The sequence below is a fragment of the Dichomitus squalens genome, assembly GCF_000275845.1.
Source record: "Dichomitus squalens LYAD-421 SS1 unplaced genomic scaffold DICSQscaffold_52, whole genome shotgun sequence".
In the NCBI taxonomy this organism is placed as follows: Eukaryota; Fungi; Basidiomycota; class Agaricomycetes; order Polyporales; family Polyporaceae; genus Dichomitus; species Dichomitus squalens.
Genome location: NW_006766934.1, coordinates 84,853 through 106,372, shown reverse-complemented (window position 1 = coordinate 106,372; position 21,520 = coordinate 84,853). Strand labels below are relative to the sequence as shown.

At 57.2% G+C, this 21,520-nt stretch overlaps 6 protein-coding genes across 6 annotated transcripts in view; 4 read left to right on the top strand and 2 right to left on the bottom strand.

The window, feature by feature from the left end:
* The window catches only part of DICSQDRAFT_111525 (cornichon), a 2,663-nt gene extending 1,405 nt beyond the window's left edge, over nucleotides 1-1,258 (bottom strand). Inside the window, exons 1-2 of the mRNA XM_007369623.1 lie at nucleotides 1,154-1,258; nucleotides 875-936 (exon numbers count right to left, since the gene is read on the bottom strand). Of these exons, the coding sequence (XP_007369685.1) occupies nucleotides 875-936; nucleotides 1,154-1,166 (75 nt within the window). The 5' untranslated portion in view covers nucleotides 1,167-1,258. The remainder of the gene's footprint in view (nucleotides 1-874; nucleotides 937-1,153) is intronic.
* A 1,332-nt stretch (nucleotides 1,259-2,590) lies between these two features.
* Nucleotides 2,591-5,309, top strand: DICSQDRAFT_140263 (HET-domain-containing protein). Its single transcript, XM_007369622.1, has 3 exons — nucleotides 2,591-2,645; nucleotides 2,709-4,893; nucleotides 4,956-5,309. Exon 2 carries the CDS (start codon nucleotides 2,711-2,713, stop codon nucleotides 4,793-4,795), a length of 2,085 nt encoding a protein of 694 aa, XP_007369684.1. The 5' UTR covers nucleotides 2,591-2,645; nucleotides 2,709-2,710; the 3' UTR covers nucleotides 4,796-4,893; nucleotides 4,956-5,309.
* Nucleotides 5,310-6,046: 737 nt separating this feature from the next.
* On the top strand, nucleotides 6,047-7,744 carry DICSQDRAFT_183114 (uncharacterized protein; the record flags this gene model as incomplete). The annotated part of the gene is made up of 1 exon (XM_007369621.1): nucleotides 6,047-7,744. The coding sequence occupies one exon, from the start codon at nucleotides 6,047-6,049 to the stop codon at nucleotides 7,328-7,330; it is 1,284 nt and encodes a 427-aa protein (XP_007369683.1). The 3' UTR covers nucleotides 7,331-7,744.
* Nucleotides 7,745-8,532: 788 nt separating this feature from the next.
* DICSQDRAFT_149702 (uncharacterized protein) lies at nucleotides 8,533-9,592 on the top strand (the record flags this gene model as incomplete). Its single annotated transcript, XM_007369620.1, has 4 exons — nucleotides 8,533-8,634; nucleotides 8,731-8,997; nucleotides 9,065-9,324; nucleotides 9,418-9,592. The coding sequence occupies 4 exons, from the start codon at nucleotides 8,533-8,535 to the stop codon at nucleotides 9,590-9,592; spliced, it is 804 nt and encodes a 267-aa protein (XP_007369682.1).
* A 1,455-nt stretch (nucleotides 9,593-11,047) lies between these two features.
* Nucleotides 11,048-17,616, top strand: DICSQDRAFT_92044 (uncharacterized protein). The gene is made up of 13 exons (XM_007369619.1): nucleotides 11,048-11,684; nucleotides 11,750-11,864; nucleotides 11,914-12,210; nucleotides 12,269-13,058; nucleotides 13,117-13,143; nucleotides 13,201-13,484; nucleotides 13,537-13,568; nucleotides 13,625-13,938; nucleotides 14,004-14,160; nucleotides 14,223-14,284; nucleotides 14,337-14,533; nucleotides 14,587-15,980; nucleotides 16,042-17,616. Exons 1-13 carry the CDS (start codon nucleotides 11,378-11,380, stop codon nucleotides 16,491-16,493), a joined length of 4,428 nt encoding a protein of 1,475 aa, XP_007369681.1. The 5' UTR covers nucleotides 11,048-11,377; the 3' UTR covers nucleotides 16,494-17,616.
* Nucleotides 17,617-18,346: 730 nt separating this feature from the next.
* On the bottom strand, nucleotides 18,347-21,201 carry DICSQDRAFT_173807 (HET-domain-containing protein; the record flags this gene model as incomplete). The annotated part of the gene is made up of 3 exons (XM_007369618.1): nucleotides 18,347-18,966; nucleotides 19,023-19,288; nucleotides 19,853-21,201. The coding sequence occupies 3 exons, from the start codon at nucleotides 21,199-21,201 to the stop codon at nucleotides 18,347-18,349; spliced, it is 2,235 nt and encodes a 744-aa protein (XP_007369680.1).
* Between the last annotated feature and the right edge of the window lie 319 nt (nucleotides 21,202-21,520).

Genomic DNA, 21,520 nt, shown 5'->3' with positions numbered 1-21,520 from the left:
GGCGTGGCGTGAAGTGGATTGTCGAGCGTCGAGGAAGTTATCATGAAGCGTGAACAGCGTTGACGGAGGTGTTGCGAGACTCAGAAGACTCGAGCGCATGGTGTTGGGATCAAGGACCTTGAACGGACAGGAGGAGACGGTACGGTGAGGCAGACACCCTTCCGAGAACTCATTCGCTCTCTTGGATGAGTGCGAGAATCATTCTGTGGGAAGTACGAGTGTCAATAACAGGTAGCACCACGTGCCAAGCGTCCGCGATACGCGCGGGGCAAATGACGTAAACGGTAGCGGGACATGGATTGCGCGGACACGTCGCGATACGCACCTGTAGAGGTAGTAGAAGAAGCTGAGGAGATAGAACCCCAGCTTGATGAAGCTCTCTTTCTTGTGACTTGGTAACGTGCGGAAGATTTCCGTTGCGTCGTACATGTGATTCCCGCCCCGTATCCTGTCATTTGATCACGCGAGTTAGACATTTGTCACATACGAGCGGAATAATTTAAGGGACAGGAGACGGGGATCTGAACCAGACACGGAACAGGAGTAAGACGTAGTAGACGCACTTGTTTATGTTGAACGCCAGTAGTGGTGCATTGAGGAGGAACGCTATCCATTGGCCAGAAAGGAGGAAGAGGAGAGAGAGGAAGGCGTGCGCAATGTTTTCGGGAAGGACAAACTGACATTGACGACATAGAGTCAGGAATGCCCATTACCGACGCGACGTGGGAGACGTACTTGGTTGAGCTTATTGCAGAGGTCTATAGGATTGATGTAGTCGCACTCCAGATCGGAGAACATGATGATCTATAATTCACAGGTCAAATACGAAGCATGTGTTGTCAATACGGAGAGGACAGGGAACCAGGATACGCACGAAGAAGACCATCGTGAACAGAAGCCCAGCAGCCATAAGGACCGAGAAGAGGAAGAGCCATCCTGGATGGACGAAAAAGGGAGATTGGATGCGCGGACAAGAGCGGTGACGTGGGGCGGCAAAGAGGGTCGTGTTCGCATTGACAAGCCAGGCGTAGAACCAGTTGGATTACACAAGTGTATGGGTTGTGGATACCGGAAGTGAGAGGAGGATATATGGCAGAGACTCGTCAGCTCAATATGCCGCGGAGAAAATGCATGAGCGCAAACTGAGACGGACCTGCACCACCCATTGTGTCTGCCAAGGAAATATTCAAGTACACACAGGGAAGACGGAGATATCGTTAGCACAAGAGTGAGACGGGCGGAGGAGTCAGCTGGCGATTGGCAGAGGCTGGCAGACGCACTTCGGCAAACGCTTGCGCGTGTCCACCAGCCTTGTCACACGCTGTCACACGCTGTCACCCGTCGCCGTGACACTCACGCCGGGCCTTCAAGTTACTTACATAGCTTCGTTCTCACCACCGTACAGCTCTTGTCGCTTCTGTCGCTATCCTAAACATCCTTCGCACGTGTATGAAAGCAATGACTATGAGGGTAAACGTGGACAAAGATCCTCGGGTCTATGTGCCAAATGAGGTGAGTCCGGTCAATCATATTGCTATGGCCATGGATTGTGCCATCGAGCCTAGAAGATGACCGTCACGTCTCTTGCCTCACAACTGTTCGCCGCCATTTGCCATGACTTCAGCTCGTCATTGGTTGCTCTGAGACTCAGTAGCACCAGTGAGGTTGAACGTGGACTTTCGCGCCCCGTCGCCCGCGCGGTCTTGAAGACACTTTGCAGGAGAGCTTTGCCGAGAAAACCTGTTTTTTGTCGTAGTTACGTGTCGAAGCAGGTTTTTTCGGCTGGGAGTCCGCCAATGCTGGCCCTACCTGAGGCAGGGACTCGATCCCCCCGTTTTCAGGATTTGAAGGTGACTCGCAGTGCAATAAATCCACGAAGGCAGGTGTTGTAGATCTCGTCGGCATGGCTTGAACACCCTGGAGTTGAGGAGCGTGGGGGGATTCCCCCTCTTGCATTCAGCCATCTCCGGGGAATGAAACGGACGACAACGACCGCGTCATATGCGAGTTTCGTTTCCTCTCCGGCTGCTTTGTAGTCTGACTGCACGGGCGCAGAATCCTACATTCTCTTCTACGGGTATTTCTGCGCACGTGTCCCCTGTGCGGTCTTGCAAACGCCTGCAAGCGAGCGCTGCCATTTTGCTTCGCGGCCATATCGCGCATCGAGAGCAGGTTACCTCATCTGGAAGACCGCTGAGACTCCTTCCTCCACCTGAGGCAAGGACTTGATCCTCCCATTCTTCCCATTCCTGAAACCCATCAAAATTGTCACACGACGACTTTGTACACATGACTATCGGCAGGAAATGGTATGCTCAGCATCCGACCGACCGCTGTGCCTGATACTCCGCCAGCGCCAGGCGCTAGAAGCCAAGTACGACAGTCACTGGTTAGCACCGGTTGCCACACAGATAGCGCTCACCCGATGGAGAGACAATTAGCTTCCTACACCGCACGATGCCCACTTGGCCGTGAAGGGCAAGAATGAGCCTGACCCCTCTCACCGCTTCACTAGTACTATAAATCCGCCTCCAGGACCCAGTCTGGAGTTGCGCGGTCTTTGCTTCCTTGAATCCCCCTACCAATAGGTCCGATTTGCTAGGGACGCCATTCGATCGCTAGGTCGTAACCATTTCTGACCTATGGTACGTCCTGCAGCTAACATGGTCTATATTGACAGGGCTGCTAAACCTTAGATTCTACTGCAGCAATGCGGCTGCTGAATACACGAACAGGTGTCGTCAAGGAGTTCCACAACCCAAAGACGATCCCTCCGTATGCCATCCTATCCCATGTATGGCAAGAGGCGGAGCAAACACTCCAGGACATATCTAATCCGGCGAACATCGACCCATCCAATCCATGGAATCATGTCTGCCAGAAGATAACGGATTGCTGCGTGTTTGCCGCGAACGAAGGCTTTGATTGGATATGGATCGATACCTGCTGCATCGACAAGACTAGCAGCTCCGAGCTGTCCGAGGCCATCAACTCGATGTACGCCTGGTACGCGGCAGCCGACGTCTGCTACGTCTGGCTGCATGACGTCGAAGACACGCATCCCTCCGATTCCGGCTCGTTCTGTCAGAGCGTCTGGTTCACCCGAGGCTGGACACTCCAGGAGCTCATTGCACCTCGCTATGTCGTCTTCTTGTCCAAGAGATGGCATACTCTCGGCACTAAGCAGACACTCGCATACCCCATCAGCCTTGTCACGGGTATCGACATCGCCGTTCTCCTGCAGACGATGGAGCTTCACCAAGTCAGTGTTGCTCGGCGTATGTCATGGGCGGCTACCAGGAGGACCACCCGTGAAGAGGACCGCGCGTATTCGCTCATGGGCATCTTCGATGTCAACATGCCCACCATCTATGGCGAAGGAGGGCCGAAGGCCTTCTTTCGTCTCCAGGTCGAGATACTCAAGCAGTGCCCAGACCAGAGCATCTTCGCCTGGGGCCGTGTTTCCATCGATTACTTGACCGTGGTGTACACTTTGGTCCCGGCTGTCATCCCGAAGGACTTGGAGCCCGAGGATTCGTTCCCACGATGCCTTCTGGCGCCATCACCCGCCGAGTTCGAACACTCCGGCGACATCTCATCTATCTCGTTGGACATGCTCAGCGACCACCTGCAAGATCCCAGTCTAGTTCCGCCAGAGTACAGCGTCACGGCCTATGGCATGCGAACCGCGTTTCCCGTCATCGAGGTATTCCCACCCGGACGCTCAGAGTCTGTCGTCTCCGCGGCCATTCTCGCCTGCCAGGATGTGCACGGGGACCTCATTGTACTATTCCTCCATCAACGGCCGCGCCACTGGACAACCGCTACAGCGTACTTGCTGCATCGCGTCGGAGCCGACTTGCGCACCGCGCACGGTCCTAGCCCGTCAACGCAGTACTACCGCGTCGGGCGACTCTCTCGTGAAATCCTCAGGATGTCCGTCATCCTCAGCGGTATCTCCGTACGGCCCCTCTACGTCGAACACACCCCTTCCGGCGTGACGTCTCTGCTATCGAAGGCGTTGCCACCCACACGTAGCCGCAATCGCGTGTCATATGCCTTCTTTTTCCCAGCTTGGTTGCAGGAATGGGCTGGCATCTCACCCATATTGGACGACCCTTCAGCAGTACAAGATAGTGACGGAATCATGCTCGAACTCATCCCGGGTGTACACGATCATCGGGCCATCATCTTCGCGAGTCGCGCCCCGTCGCTGTCGAACGACCCATGCAACCAAGACAGGGGACCTCAAGGCGTGCGCTTCAGCATGTACGCACACTGCTCATGCGAAAGCAGTCCTTTGCAGCATCCGATGTCGATCGCGGTCGACATGATGGTTCCCGAGTTCGAGACCGAGCGGCGCGCTACTGTCAGCAGGCACGGGCGTCGCAGATCGCTCAGCGCAGTCCTCACAGACGACAAACAATTTGCGCAGATGATGCTCAATGTTCCCGCGAGTCCGTCTCCGAGCGAGCACGTATGGCTTCCTGACGCCCTGGAGGGCGAACCTTCAGCGGACGGTTCTCCTGACCCCGGAGATCCTTTTCCCGAACAGGCTTGGCAATGCGCAAACAAGCGCACCCACTTGCCGACGGTCTCGAACCCCAACATCCGATTGAAGCTCGTCAATGCGTTGGGCAAAGTGTCCGTCAAACTCAAGCGGTGGGAAGGCTGCCGTAAGACCAGGGCGACGTATGTCTACATTGTCGAGTTAAGGATGGTCGGCCCAACTCAAGCACTAGAACCTCAGCGACAGGGCTCTCCCGACCTACACAGATGGGGTCGTTCCAGATAGCGGAGTGATTATGTACCCCGTGGATGGTTCTGAAGAAAGAGTCAACGCATTAGGGCTGGCTCGATATGCTGACGAGACTACAAATGATCACCACATAGGTGAGTGGTGGGCACCTCGGGGATTGTATGCTGTGTCTAACGCTGCAGTTCATGTTGCACAGATCCTCTGGGGCCGCTTATTTTCATCAACTCGGAAGAACAACAGATGAGAGATGGCACCGAAGACGGCGTTGATCTGTCGCCACCGTCACCGACTTGGTCAACTTCCTCACTGGATGAGGAGATACCTATACCATTCTCCCACACGCGAAGACACTCGAGTCCTCATCTCGAAGTATACTCTCCTGGTTCTCTGAGGTCTCCTTCACCATCTACCCGTTCCCGTCACGGATCCCTCTCGGAATATCATACACCCGAACCGCTGCCATCTCCGTTCTTATCACCAAGCCATTCGCATGCTCCCAGATTACCCCGCACGTCTCTCTCTCCGTACCACTCTCCTCATCCGTCCCACATCCCACTCCCTGCTAACGCCGAGTCGTACTCGCCGCCACAATCTCCGCATCTACACGCTTCTCCTCTGCCTTCCCCTGAGACCCTGCACATGCCGTCTAGTCTGCCGGGGGAATTCCCGTTGCAGCCACAGGCTCCGTCGCATCCCTTCGGCCATGTGCACGCACCATCGCCCGTGCGTGGGTATCGTCGCTCCCCCCAAACGCCGTTTTGACTTTCTTCTGCTTCTGCTACTCTTCTGGGTAGAGTCCGTCTTCCTTGCACGTTGTTCATGTTAGCTCTGATATTCCTGTCTTCGAAGCTAAGACACTCAGGCTGCCGTACTGCACCACGTTCTGTGCCCACCGTTGTGCTGCAGCATGATTTATTCTCCGCTCCGTCGCTCGAAGAAGACGGATGCAAACTTGGAGGATTGCTCAGCGGCTAGCGGTGGCCACCGGATCCGTGCGAGATCGAACCTTGAGTAGTCGGAGGTCCCAGTCCATGATAGCAAGCGAAGCTGGGCGTGCGATCCAGACTTGCTTCTCTTCGGCTCATTGATATAATGTTTCTTCAGGCAACGGAGTAAGATGTCGCGGTCAGAGTGTTCAACGTTCAGCAAATTTGCCGCAGATTGGGGTGGGACTGATTTCACGAAACTGGCGTCTCAAACAAGAGAACATCAGTCCCCATCTCAGACCAGAGGCGGCTTCCATTCCTCAATCATCAGGCTGCGGGGGGAAGAGACTCCCGCTGCCCCATGGAAATGCCACCCGCGATCCGGAAACAAGACCTTCGAGACAGGGGCGACAGCACGATAACAAGCAGCCTACACCGACCCGTCCCCGTACCCCATCCCCCATCCCGCCCTCCATCCCGCCCTCCATACTCGATGGACACACTACCTCTCGAGACCCTCCAGCGAGTCTTCCAGCTCGCATGCACAGATGGAGGACACACAGGATGTGCGCTATCCTTGACATCCAAAGCGGTCCGCGCAGCCGCCCGCGTCTCTCGCTTCCACTCCGTCGGGCTCGTCGCACATCCCGACATCTCGCACCCCTTCCTCACCCTCTACGAACGCGAGCGGGTCCCCGCGGTCGGCGAACCCACGGCGCGCATCGCCCATCTCTCCATCGCATTCCCCGCTCTCGCCGACGCGTCGTGCAGGAGCCCGACAGCCTCACATCGTCCCCAGGATGACCTCGGTCCTTGGCGTCCACCATTCCCAAGACAGTACCTAGAAGATGTACGCAGACTGTTCCACCTCATCGCTCCAGACCTGCGCTCGCTAGTCCTCTGTCGTGCGAGCGAGGGCAAATGCGAGCCATCCGAGCTCGCACTTCCCATTTTCTCCACATCCTTCCCGATGCTGCACGACGTCTCCCTCTTCGGCCTGGCAAGCCCCCGCCCTCTGCTTGCGCTCCACGACGACAATCTTACGCCCATCCCACTGTTCCCTTCCGCCAAGCGCCTCGAACTAGCCCCCGGACCTCTCTCAAAAGGCGTGAGCCTGGACGAGCTGGCATGGCACGCGCCGTGCATCGCCGAGCTCCGCCTGTCGAACCTCCAGCCTTCCCCGTCCACAATCGACAGCCTAGCGGGGCTGGCGAAAGTGGTGTCCCCCTCCTCTCATCCCGACTCCACGTGGGACGCGCTGCGCACAGTCACCCTGAGGCCGTGCGCCCCTCCGCCAGGTGTGCACGACGGCTGGTGCGGAGACGCGGGACCCAAGGAGCAATACACCGGGCTCTGGCGGGCACTCCAGCGAGTCCGATGGTCGGCGGACAGGACGCCCGCTCAGTGTGCGGCAGGCTATGCGAGGGCCGGGACCCAGGTCGTTCTGCCAGAGGGACGAGATTACACAGACGCAGAACTGCAATCACTTGCCCGCAGACGTCTGGTAAATGGCTGGGAAGACGACGAAGCCGTAGGCAGGGAGGCGGGGCGGAATTGCGATGGAGAGTCGCACGTGGCGCCTCGGCCGCGACATACGCCTGTCGTGTCGGGATGGCAGCGCACGACCATTCTACATTCTATCTGAACCGTTCCCAGACGGCATGTTATAAGACGCATGTCTACATCAACCATATTTCATTACTAGATCATGGCGAGAAAACCGATACCATCGACCGTCCAACGAACCTGCTGACTCGGTCGGCGCAGAAGAGTCCACGAATGCTACGTGACTGTTTGGATCGTCTGTGCGTTCTGTCAAACGCACTGTCATGGATATCGCGGAAGGCAGCTCAAAGTCACAAAAACATTCAGCCATGCAATGTACAGGTACCTTCACTATGCACATGATGTACAAGCGACCGCCTTCGGAAGTTTCCCGGCAAGATTGAGTTGCGCGCTGAACATCCTGATAGAAATTACTATCAGGGCAGGCTGTCTCTTCCTATGTTGAACATCATCCACACCATCGTCGACCGCCATCGGCCTCTTTCGACTTAACCTACTCCGAACGTTGCGCACTGTGCATGTGAGTGCTGACCCTAGCTCTCAATGCAAAAATTCTGACATACTCAGGACGTGTACCACAGTGCGGCTGCTCAACACCAAGACAATGGAGATCGGAGAACTGAGCAATCCCAGCCGGATGTCCCCTTGTGCGGTTCTGTCTCGTGTCTGTCAGGCAATCGAACAGAGCTTCCGAAATATCACTCAGCTCTGCGAGCCGAGCTCGAGCGATCCTTGGACGGGGTGTGTCGGAGAAGGTCTGCTCGCGCGCATGTCGTAGGCGGCAGCCAGGAAGACTATGCGAGAGAATTGCCGAGCGTACTTTACGACGTTGCCATGCTGAAGGGATATTCAAATAAAAGCTTGTTCTTTTCGAAGAAACTACGCCGGATTGAGTGGCAGCAAGACCCGAGGACGCTCGACTTGGCAGACCTTGAGCCCGATGTGCCGGCGAAAGCGTTCGCGGCGTTTCTGGGAGATCTAGAGATCACCCCACAGTTCCAATCCTAGCTTCAATATCCTTATGTTCGGAGTCGTCTCGTACGGACTCTGAGAACGGCCTACGCCATGGGCTCCCCAGGGACAAAATAGGATTGTGCATGATTTGCATACGAGGCAGGTTACTAGTAGCGCGTTCCCGCCGCACGTGGATGGTCGCCAACAGGGCCAAACAGGGAGTGGCGGTGGCGGCGGTGGCACTCGCTACGCCCGCCTCGCGTCCACCTCCTCCTCCACCTCCACCACCACCTCCTCCTCCACCCCTCTCCCTGTCGACGACCCCTCATGGCCTCTCTTCTCGAGCGCATCAGCCTCCCTCAAGCCGCCGCCCCAGCCGTCGGCCCTGTCCGCGCAAAGTCCAATCGTGCTGCAGCATCCGGTCCCTATGTGCGCCTGCCTCCGCCTCTCCCCTCCTTTCGTCCATCTCACCCGTCCCCGTAACCCCTCTCCGTCACACCCGAATCCCCCTCTCTCCACCAGCAGAACCGGAACCAGCGCCCCCCAAAAGGAGACGTCAACGGCACCTGGAAGCACGACCTGTACAACAAACCCGACGCCCGCTCCCTATCCGCCCGTCTCACCGCCGCGCCCCAAGCTGCGCCCCCCAAGATGAACTTCGGCATCGCGGACAAGGCGCTCAAGGACGCCTTGGGCGACAAGGGCGGCCTGTCCATCAAGGGTGCGAGCTCGAGGGGCAACGTCGTTCAGGTCGCAGGCTTGGCGCGCGGCACCACCGCCGCCGACGTCGAGGTGGGCTTTCCCTATCTCGGTGCCCTCCTGCCGTTCAGTGCTCAGCGACCATGCGTGTCGATGATAGGCCATCTTCAAGCGGTGCGGACCAATAACCGCCGCCGTCCTGCACTCGAACTCCCCGGACCCCGTCGTGCGCCTCACCTACAAGCACGAGAAGGACGCCCAGGCCGCCGTCGCCAAGTTCCACGGCCAACCCGCAGACGGTCGCACACTCGAAGTCAAGGTCGTCGGCGGCGTGAACGCGACCCTGTCGGGCCGCATTGGGGCGGCGCTGGTAGAGGGCAGTGTGGACGTGCTCATGGGGGACGAGAGCAACCCAGGCTCGTGAGTGGCGCCCCTCCTTGCCTTACCTCGTCCTCCAGAGGCTTCCCTTCCCGTCGCTGTATGCTAACTAACACTTCCGTTCGTCGTTTGTAGGAAGCTGCGTTCAGACGAGATCCTCGCGACAGACTCCAGGGCACACGTACTCGTCGCGCCTCCAGGCACAGACCCCAAAGAGTACATCCAGAAGCCCGTAGGCCGTGGGCGGGGACGGGGAGGAAGGGGACGGCGTGGGCGGGGTGGCACCGCGAAGATGGACGTTGACCGGTGAGCGTCCATCGGCCCTCCTCGTTCCTGCTCGTCCCGTAGGGCGGTGAGCAGCAGCCGCATCCCGCTCTGCTTCTCTGGGGTTTGAAGAGGACTCGACGCGACCGCTTATAGCCACCGCCCGCCTCACACCACTGCTCCGTCGCTCCCGCCTGCGCCTCATCTCGTCCTCGTATATCTGCTACATCTTACGCTCACACGCATGCACGTCTCGTACCATCTCGTCTAGCTCGTCCTGTCATCGTCCACCCGTACTCTCCTGTCCGTCCATAGTAGTCGTCTGTCTAGTCTTAGGTCTATCCGTAACAGTTGTATCAGCCCCCCGTCGCTTTGCATCATCCGGTCTTCTGTATCTGTGCGCGTGAACGTGGACGCCCGCATACTCGTTCTCGTCCCGCAAACCGCATGTGCTGGCCTCTGGAGACACGTAGGATTCAGTTGGACGAAAGTGTAGATTCTCATTTGTGCTGCCCTGTTGGGCGCTTCAGGACCGCCGCGGTCCTTGACGGTACTCACCGTCTGACAGTTGTTTGCGGATTTAGACCGTATTCCCAAACCCGTTCACCATGCTTGGACTGAGATCGGAAGGCCCTATCAAACTAGAATCGGAGCACACGGCTTCGATACGATGAAAAACTAAAACAAGCCGAGAGAATCAGTAAAATCGGCGGCCTGCCTTCCCGCTCTCTCTGCATTACGAACACTTTCTCTAAACAACTATCGAAGACACTGAGAGACCGCATGGACCCGAACGGAGAGTGTAGGGCTCTTGGCTCCCGACTTGGACCCTGGAGAAAGATCAACGCGAGTTCGTTGTAGTAGCTATGGGCGATCCGAAGGTTTCTCATTTGGTCGTCAGCGCGCCCCCTTATTTGTGAGAGTATACGACTTCATAGGGTGAATTTTGGAAGGATGCGATGTGTTCACGGCCGCAGCAGAACTAGAGGGTAGAGGGTAGGTAGGCTTGACTACGAGTCAGCCTGCCTGCGCATTAATCGCCAGCAGAACTTCACGCATCCGCTTGCTTTTGTGGATCCCGCGGCCTCAAGTGTCGTCCAGCTCCCATGTTCTCACACTTCTGTACAGCTTAGAGCGTCTCCTATCCGCCTCGTGGCATACGAGGCTATTCTGCAGCCTGCACGACTGTCTATCCAAAAGAACTCCGTCAACGCCTGCGGTGATGCGTTCGGGACACAGTACAACTGCAGCCCTGGACGCTGTCGCCCAGACCCGTCTTCGAAGACGTGAAGGATCCCGGGCGACGTGCACGCTGCACAGGTCGCCGACTTCTAGATATGCAAAGGCGGAACTTCCCAGAAGCCTGCGGCGGAATCGCAGCATCGCCGCACTCCCCCACCTACTTCCAACCTTCTGCGTCCTCATGGCAATGATGCAGAGACGACGAGTGCCGTCGTACTCGGCCTGCTGACGCGCTGAAGGCAAAGGCGGGGCCTGCGTGCAGGTGCTGGCTGGCAGGGAAGACGCACTGTGATCCTTGTAATCATGCTAAGTATGACCTAGATCTACCACAAGCTGTGCGCCATCGATCAGGCGCGTTAGCACGGCGTCCGCGCCGTTGCTCTACTCCCTCCGATATGTTCGCCTATTTGTTAACCCGTCATGGTACGCCGTGAGCAGGAGGAGCAGGCCTGACTTTGCCCACGCCGGCTTTTGCTCTCGTCGCTCTTCCCTCGTCGGAACCTAAACAGAACACGCTACCACCATCCGAGCCAACCTGCACTTGTCGCACTCGGCGGCGCGCTAACAAACAGCGGACAGTAAGCTCGCGATGGCTCTAGCGGAGCCCAAGGCGAACGCCAGCGACACCTCGGAGGCTGGCCTGTCGCCCGAAGTGCGCGAAGCCAAACGCATCCTCGACGAGGCCAACGCGGACAAGACGCCAGAGCGGCCTGATGGCGAGAACAAGCAGCGATCCGGGGACTCGCCCCTCGAGACCGGCTCGAAGGTGGTTGACACGGCTTCGAACAGCGACGGGGCGCAGCTGCTGCTCGACGGCGTGACCTCGCTCGTGGACAAACTGCCCCCCTTCGTAAAGGCGCTCGAGGCGGTTGCGCAGATCCATCCCGTGATTGCAGGCGGGTGTTGCATCCCAGGATTGGGCGTGGAAGCCTTCGCTGACTGATGTGGTCTTGTGCACCAGTCGCGGTGGGGGCGTTCAAGGTCGTGATCGAGCTCGAGGTCAAGCGGAGGGACAATGACAAGAAGGTCAGCCTACTATTCCTCGAAATGAGGAACATGATGTCTGCCTTTCTCCAGTACGGCGTTTCCTTCCTTCGGAGCGAAACAGCACTAAACGGTGCTCAGGTTGCAAAGCGTACGTGCGGACCATGTCGGTCGAGACGGTATGACGATCCGAGCTCGGTTACAAGACTTGGTCAAGCGCACTGCGAACGACATCAAGGAGTGCGCGAACGTTTGCGACACGTACTCGAAGAAGCGTCTTCTCGTCAAGGTCCTCAAGGGTCCTGTATGGGACGACACACTGAAAGGCTTCGTGCAGCTCTTCACCGACCGCAAGGCCGAGTTCAACTTTGCCATCGCGATCCACACGGGTATGGCTGTCGATCGTGCGAACGACAAGCTCGATACCCTCATGACGAAGTATGCTTCGTTTTATTCTGCCATCTCAGCCCCGTCTTGACCTAGCCGCGTTGCTCAGAATGGAACTTATCCTCACGTTCTTCGAACGCTCCGTCCCATCATCTCAGCGCACACTCAGCGCCGTCGTTGAGCAGGCCGGCGGGGCAGACGCCGTGCTCCAGCGCCCCGATATCCTCCACACCCTCTTAGACCAAGAGCGCACCTTCGATCTCGCCTCTGACCGCGCACCCGACCCTCGCATACCCTCTACCCCAAGCCGCAGGGCCTCCAGCATGGTCGCGGTGCCCGGCTCCAGCCGCGGTGTGTCCCACTCTGGGTTTAACTACTCGCGCGCAGCCGAGACGCAGCGCGCGCGCAGGCGGTCGAACATTCGCGCGACGGGCCCCAGTGCCAGTGTGGAGAGTCCGTACGGTGGCCTCCCGCAGTCGTACTACGTGACCCCGCAGACGTATGCGACGCCGCAATCGTACGCGACGCCGCAAGCGTACGTGACGCCGCAATCCGCGCCGCAGATCCGCTCGGTACAAGACCGACGATCGACGCAAACCCAAGGGCACCGATATTACGGTGATACCCCGCAGGGTTATGGGATGCGTGCACCGAGTCCTTACATGGGGCCGTATACGCCGAACGTTCCAGTCGACTACGAGCAGGAGATCGTGCTGTTGAAGCAGGAGCTGGTGCAGGCGCCTGCAGCAGAGATCAAGAAGAACTTCGAGGCCTACGAGCGGAAGTTCGAGGCACTGAGCAGAGAGTTAGCGGAGGAGATGAAGAAGTTCGTATCTCGGGAGGGAGATAGGGTCATCAGCTCAGTGCTTGCCGGACCGCATGACAGGATATTGGACCCGGTATGCCAGTCCACTGCCATTCTGCGAAATCGCAGGCTGACGATCATCAACCCGGAAGGACCTCTACGAAATTTGGAAAGACATGGTGGGTTGTATGGATAGCCATGGGCCGCTTTCTTGTTTAGGACTGAGCGTTGTACAGCGATGGCGCGGCATTGTCAAAGCGCGTCATCTGGTCCTTGCGATACACGATTACTATCTACAGAAGCGGGATGAGCAGGAACAGGACATCAAAGCGCGGAGAAGCCTCAAAATCGACGGGACCCAGAAGCGTCGCAGTATCAGTGAAGACGACGCGTGGACGCTCGAATACATCGACCTTATGCACCTCCAGCCCGTCATCGAAGCACTAGACGAGGATGCGTCGGGGTACATTACCATACAAGAAGTGAATCAATTCACGATGTCCCGGCCTGAAGGATGGAGGTGCGTTTTGGTTCGGCTGTCGAGTCTTATGACGTCGCTGACACGGTTCTAGTCTCTTACACTGGCTCGCATATTGGGCCATCGGTATGCTTCTAAATACGCTTATACCGAACCAACTTTCTCATGGCGATCACTGACAGGTTGGCAGGTCTGTATGTCTGCCTACCAACGACGGATCTTTGCTACGCTCGACGCCATGTTTGACCTTGTCGAAACCGCTCGCACCGCTAACAAGTCGCAGGTGGTCAATTATCTGGATGCCAGCCGCAGGATTGTGCTGGACTTGACTCAGAGCTTCCAAAGCAGTGGGGACTGGCATATCCACCTACCTCGCTTCCAAGCGTATATGGACCGGGAGGAAGTACGTCTGCGGGAGAGCTTGGAGACTTTCAGGTTCGAAATCGATGCACAGGATACGCTCGCCCTGATCAACGGACGGAAGAGTCTAGAGAGGGTTCGCTCTTTTTGTCATCCTGTTCGCAATGAGCTGCGAGTGTTGATCTCCCGCACGCTCTGCAGAACCTCTTCCCCCTGTTGTACCTACTGTTGTCTCGCCACTATGACGTGATGAGGCTAGCTCAGGTGCACATACTACACATCGACGAACTGACCGACGCCCAAGAGTCCCTTCACGTCGTCAAGGACGGATTCGATTTACGCCGCAGCGAGCTATCAGGTAGGCACCGCGTGGCACTGTACTTTTCCGCACACCTGTCTTACGCTGTGCGGTCATGTCAGCCTTATTCCAGCAGCGACGCCTGTATGTTACCCAAGAAATCGACGAATTTGCATGCGGGATGGTATGGAAACCCACCTTGGCATACATGAATGACCTTCTCATCACTGCATCAGTTCGCATCCAGTATGTATAATCCCGTTGCCAATGTCTGGGGCGAAGATGCAAGCAAGATCGCTGGGCTCAGCAAAGATTTCCCACGTATCAGCATCCTCAAGTATCTCGTACATCGGGAGGATTTCTACCCCATCAACGAGGACGGCCTTTCTGAAATCGAGGACACTCAAGGCATCGATGACTCGCTCAGGCCAATGTACGTCACTCTCAGATCTTTGATGAAGCATGTGATGCCGACACAACTCACAGTGTGGGACAATGGGTCGCTGTCCGTGATTACGTCGACGATGGTTTGGGTGCACCCATGCTCAATGTCCATTTTCATCCATCTCTCATGAGCAGGACCCAAGTTATCGCCGAGCCAACGCTACTATATCCTTGGCGTTGCACTCGTGCGACTATTGTCGGGGAACGCATCTCACCATCAGACACCAATTTAGTGTTCGCCTTCACAGTGACATTCAACACGACATCTCTCCAAACAGAGTATTGGAGGCTGACGCTGTCGGATGATAGCGACACCTTGACCGGCGAATCTGACTTCGTGCCCGACATCTCTAGTCCGGACGGATGCCACGTCGTGATGAAGAAGGGAATTTCCGTTGAGACCATGGCCTTCTACCCGTCGCCGAAGCAATTAGAGGCGAACAGAGCGCAAGCATGGTGGCAGTTCGCGATCTCCGCGGTACGCTCCCAGGTCCGGCAACGAACGATATCTTGGGCGCGCATCAAGTACCACCGCGATGAGCGGCGTCGTCACTCCTCCTTCGTGCATCGCGAGACCTTCGGAGGCCGACTTCACCCCGAGGACCTCCAGGAGCTGCACCGACTTACCCGCCGCACCTCACCGGCAGAGCTACACCGTAGGGCTCACGCCGCTGTGGAGCCCGCAAAGTACGCTTGGATCCTCCCACCATGCTCCGGCAGCGGCGTCGATTGGGCGACCAAATGCGGTAAGCTGATGAAGACGACCACGCCCATGCTCCGGTGCTATACGTGCACACCCGAACCTGGATACCACAGGTTCGGCGCTGCTTTCTGCATTGATGACCCTGCTTGCTTTCATGGGGTCCACGGCCGACTGCCAGGCGACGGCACAACTCATTGTGTATTGAAGACGCGGCTAGAGGGGTGGGCCATCGCGGAAGATGACCAGGTGATAGGTGAAAAGGTGGAGGAGCTTCTGAATCGGATCAAGGCTACAGTGGATTTGTTAACGAAGGAGGGAGATGATTCACCAGTCGAAGGGCCATTCTCGCCCCACCGCCTGTCGACAATCGGCGAGCTCACCGAGGATGATATCACAGACGTCGAAGAGCGACAACTAGACTCGGTGGCTAGTCCGAAGGCATCGAACATTGGCTCTTTGCCTCCCCCGATCGAGGATGCTCTATTCCGGACCGACATAAAGCCCCCAGCACACGAACCGATTGCTCCAAGGTTGCGTAACGAAACATCACCATCGACTGATTCCCTAATACAGCGGCCTAGCTCGCTTTCTGATACCACAATTGTGACCGACAGTGTACGCACGCTATCGCCGCCCCTTACCGACCATTTCATCCTAAGGACGACTATCAGCAACTGCGTGGGATGCGGTAGCAAAGTGACCTTGGCGTGCTGGTTGTGCGTGGACTGCCCAGGTACGCTCGTTCTCGGCCGTTCATACCGAGGGGTGCTGGTAACTTAGCCCACAAATACCAGACCATGTCTTCGTCTGCCTGTCCTGTGACGAGAGTGAAGGCGGTATCACGGCTGGACAGCACAAGGAGACGCACACTCTTGCGCAGCTTTACCGTCCCCCCCTGGAAGGCTCCCCGCCTTTCGACCTCAGACAATTGCCTAGTCGCAGGGGCAGCGCAGACTCCGACGACCGTTTCTATGATGGCGATCTTGATTGGGTCAAGGACGGCGCAGGAGACAACACAGTCGTGCCCTGGGGACCAGCCGCTAGTGGTAGCGCGACTGAGTCGTCAATGATCGCTTTGGGAGGGCGGATTACGAGGATAGAACAGAGGTTTGGGGCAGTGGAGGATAGACTGGGCCGAATGGAAGGCATGCTTGAGGCGGCGTTGTCTCTGCTCCGCACAGTCCGTAACCCTCAAGAGCCGCGGGGACCGGAGGAGAACGCGGGAGATTCCTCACCTAAGATGTAGTGTAGCCTGTCGCTGAATGCAGGACTTCGACGCAACGCAGTAGCAAGAAAGACATTGTACATCAGCAGATACGGGGATGCCCCGTGAACGCGAACAACGGTTCCAGCACATCACGAATACATACAGAATGACTTCTATACTTCCACGTTCGACTCCGGCCTATCTTGCGTCCTGCTTACTGCAGCGAGGGCCTTCGCACCCGTTCCTGCTGCGTCCTCGACATACGTCCACCTCTTCAAGAAATGACCGCGTCTCTCAAGCTCCGCGAATATCAACCTCCGGTACGCCTCTACCCCCACCAAACTCCCGCCAAAGCATAGAATCGTTTGACTCGCCTTGACCTTCCGTGCCGGGTACTCCGTCCCGTCATCCTCTTCTGGTCTCAGAAGGACACATATCTGGTCGACGAGCTCGCGAGTCGTGTGCGCGAGGACGCGCAGGGCGAGCGCGTCTTTGTCCTCGAACGCGGCGGCGAAGACCAGAGGAGCGAGCGAAGACAGCCGCTTCTCGCGCACCATCTTCGTGTACGCAGGTGCGTCCTTCTCCTCCTGATCTGACAAGCCAGGTGCAGGGGTGGGGAGCGGGTCCGGCCAGTGGATGACGGTGAGGAGCTCGAAGACGTCCGTGACACCGAAATAGTCGAGAACGCGGTCCTTGAGGGTGCTGTCCGTGTTGCGCCGCTCTGGGGCGACGACCGACGCGCAGTCCGCGTCCCACAGGATCTGCCTTATCGCCTCACGCCCTACGTGGAAGCCGCCTCCCTCATCGCCCAGGATCCATCCCCAGCCCCCGACGCGTCCCAGCTCCTCGAGCCCGGCACCCTGCCCCTGTTTGAAGCTGACCACAATCCCGCCCGTTCCGGAAACGCATCCTATTGCCGCAGTCACGTCGTCGTACATGCTCAGGGGCGACGCAAGGAGGTGGGTATCGTTCGCGACGACCGGCTCTACGCCGAGCAACGCGGTGAGTGGGGGTATAAGTCGCGCGATCGCCGCCGCGCTATCGACGCCGGATACCCCCAACCATGCCGTTGCAAACAGGGGCTTGTCCGCCGGGGGTGGTAGCGTAACATTGTCCCTCGAAGCTGGCAGAAACGATTGGAGGGCAGAAATGACTGCCGCGGTGACGGCCTGGATGAAGCTGGGGAGGCCGAGGTAGGCGAAGTTGGACGGGCCGCCGATACCGCGGCCGACGATGTTTCCGTCCGCGTCTGCGATGGCAACAGCAGTCTTCGATCCACCGCAATCGACACAAAGATGGTAGGACATGTTGCGTGGGGTGCGGTCGGGAACGCAGACAACCAGCGGCGGGCCTCAGAACGTAGTAACTTATCTCGACGTGCGCGTTGATCAGATAAGTCAGGGCCTGTAGACTCAGACGACCACATGAACGAGAAGGAGACCCACATGATGAGACTAGGTACTAGCGCAGGGTGAACAGCATGGGCCGGTGTCGAGTGAGAGGGACGCCCGGGAACGATATCGATATCCGACGGCGGGTCACTGAGTGCGGGGTAAAACGCTGAGTTTACATACGGAACATCTCCCGTGCTGTGCTTATCATCCGCTGCGCTCAAATGGTCCCCCCGAGCAAACATACTCCTGGCTTAACCTCCTCAGTTTGCCAGTTTATCAACACCTTTGTAGACTCCATGTTTTGAATTTCACTCCTAATCGATAGCGATTACAGCAACAGCTCGTAGTTTACTCATAGCCTCAATATCGCCGACTTGAACAGTCTCCGACTTCGTATCGCAGCTCGCGGTCACGATTGTGAGGTCGGACACAACACGATTAGAATAGAATCCATAGCCTCTCCGTGTCCGTCGCATGGACTCGACAGAAGACAAAGGACTATGACCAGCGTGAAACGTGCCCGCGTTCGTGAGATGGGCTTCGGCCCCTTTGCGTATGCGTCGCACTTGCAGCATATCGCTGGAGCCCTAGGAATGGGGATACAGGCGCAGAAAGCGAGTGTTCTGGGAGCTCGTCGGTCAAGACTGACGGCGAGGGCAGTGCGCTGTATGGAAGGCGCGGCGTACGGAGGGCATCATATGTTTCCGACGGAAGCTCGCGTCCATCCCATCCGCGGGGAGAGTGCCCCGGGGAGACGGAGGTATCCGATGGCAGCGGTCTCGTGGGCGGTCTCGGCGACTGGTGCGGAGAAAGGAACGCTGGGTCAAAGGATGCTGTACTCGGAGAATGGGGAGAAAGATATGGCGAAGGCAATTCTGGAGAATGTAACGAACGGCTCGGAGAGACTTGCCTAGGAAGTGATGCGTTATTGTAGGGGCCACCCGCGTAAGAGAAAGGTTCAGGGTTCGGACTTGAATGTCGTCTGGTGTGGCCTCGCTCTGGGCCGGCGGAAAGAGGTGACAACGTCAGCAGCGGGGAGAGGTGAGATCCAGTGTCTCTCTCGTCTTCCGTGGAATCCGTCTGGGTGCTCACGAAGATCTTGATGCCATCTGCTGCTACTATGGCGCACTATGAGGTTCGTCATGTTTGTCGGTCTTGAAAAATCGCTACTTACCTGAGGCCATGTCTGATCCTTCCAGCTGCAAAGCGTTCTTGATGGGCAGTGGTTCAGCGTCGGGAGCGTTGGCGTCATACAGGATGAACCCGCCCCCTGTAGTTGGTGCCTCGGTGTAATTCATGAACGACAGGGGGCGCTCCGCGGCTTCAGAGCCCGCGGGCGCGAGCTTCAGCTCGACGAGGTAGACGAACGTGGCCTGGCTCCTTCGGCACCCCTCCCATCGCTTGAGAGTAATCTCAACCTTACCCAGCACGTTGAAGAATCTAAGTCGAATGTAAGGATTCGAGATTGTCGGCAGATGAGTGCGTCCGCTCGAGCATAGCCAAGGCTTCTCTTGTTCCGAAGCTACTAGAGGAGACCTCGAACGACGTCTCGGTGGTGAGGAGGAACCGGGATCGCTACGGGCCGGCGATAGATTGGAAGGGAGATGCAATAACGTCTGAATAAATTTCTCGTCGTGCCGCCCCCTGTTGCTACTAAGCGACCGACTACGCCCGTGACCTGACGAGGGAGATTGGTCAGAATGGGGTGCCGAAGGGTTATAGCTCGGGTTGATCATGTCGACTGCAAGAGACATAGGATGTTGCAGCGGACTGCTACTGCACGAGCAACGTGCACAGGCACTGAAACGAATGCCTTCTGGTCCAGAGCGCTTGGAGCGGGGGCGAATCTTGACATCGCGTGCAAATAGGACTGTGCGGCTAGGATGGGCTCCAGGAGACACTTCCAACATGAGTCCGTCATAACCCGTGTCTGAAGCTGTGTCGGGTATAATCGGGAGAACTCCAGCGTGTTTCAATACCCATGCAGGGAAGAAGAAAGCGTACGACGTTGCGGCTATGCCGCGACCGATGGACGCAACGGATGGCAGGTTTCGAAGAGGACGGGGAAAGGTCGCCTTAGGGTTGTCGATGTAGACATCTCCAATCTGAATCTGCCGTTGACGGTCCTCCTTCAGGAGGAGCGCAAGCGATTGCAGCGGAATAGTGCACGTGCGATAACAGCGGGAGAAGGGCGGGTTATGATTGTTGTCGGACGCGGTGCGCGCTTTGAGATCCACGCCTACATGGTAGCGATAGTACGCGCTGGCATCACGAAGACGCTGGTGCAGGAGAAGGGCGATAAGGTTGTCGTGCGAATCCTGACATGCAAGAACGGCGAGCAAGATGATAGGATTACGAGAGATGGGGACGTTGACCAAGGGAAATGTAGCGCGGATGCCGTAACTGGTATAGGTGTAGTCCGGGGGACGCATCCCCTCAAGGTCTATGCGCTCTCCCAAGACATCGAGCGACATAGGCGTGATATCCGACGAGTTCGCAAAGTTGGATGGAGAAACTGCAAGTAGGGATCCAAGCGAGGGATCTTCCAGCTCTGGACCAACGAAGGTGGGGCTAGTGCCATTGGCTATGAGGGCGTCGTAATCAATGGCAGGGGGACCCCATGCGAACAGACTCTGATCGGGGCATTGCTTGAGTATCTCCAGCTGGAGTCGCAAAAACGCATTGGATCCTTCCCCATAGATCGTCGGGATGTGGACGTCGAAGATGCCCAGGAGGGAGTAGGCGCGATCTTCCAAGCGGGTGGTCTTCCTGAAGGCCGCCCAGGACATACGCCGAGCGACGCTGATCTGAGAGAGTTCGACTCGCCGCAGGAGAACATCGCAATCGATCCCTGTGATCTCTTCTATCCGGTGTGCCAAGGTCTGCTTGGTGCCCAGCGTGTGCCAGTCCCGAGATAAGAAGACGACGTATGCAGGGGCAATCAGCTCTTGGAGCGTCCAGCCGCGCTGGAACCAGATGCTCTTCGAGAACGAGCGGTGCCGGGATGGATGAGTGTCATCCACGTCATGGAGCCAGACGTAGCAGACGTCCGCAATAGCATACCATGCGTACATCGAATTGATCGCTTCAGAAAGCTCGGCGCTACTGGTTTTGTCGATGCAACAAGTGTCGATCCAGATCCACTCGAACCCTTCAGCTTCAGCAAAGATGCAGCACTGTCTGATCTTCGGGGAGACATGATCGCGAGGACAGTCTTGGGGATCCAGGGATTGAACCTCTTGTAGCGTCTGCTCCTGCTGTTGCCAGACATGCGAGAGGATGGCATACGACGGGATCTCCTCGTGATTGGCGAATTCTTTCAATCGTGCGGTGTTAGTGTTGAGAAGCCGCATCACTCCCCTGCGATGCTTCAGAGGTTGAGTAAGTCCATATCAAAGACGAGATATGCGCATACCTGATAGGATTAACTCCAAGACGAAGTGACCTACAGCGCTGTGGATAGTACAGCTCCGTCTAAGTACGTCCTGGATAGCGGTTAGTCTGTCTGAGGTCGTCTTCTGCAGCGAAAGAGATATCAGAGACAACATACTCAGCCAGCGTAGTGAGAGGTGCCGAATGATTGAAGGGGCCCAGGGGAAACGGGGACGTGTGACAGTTTAAGGGACGTGCGATGAAACGGGGGATGTGCGATGGGGAAGTGCAAATCGTATT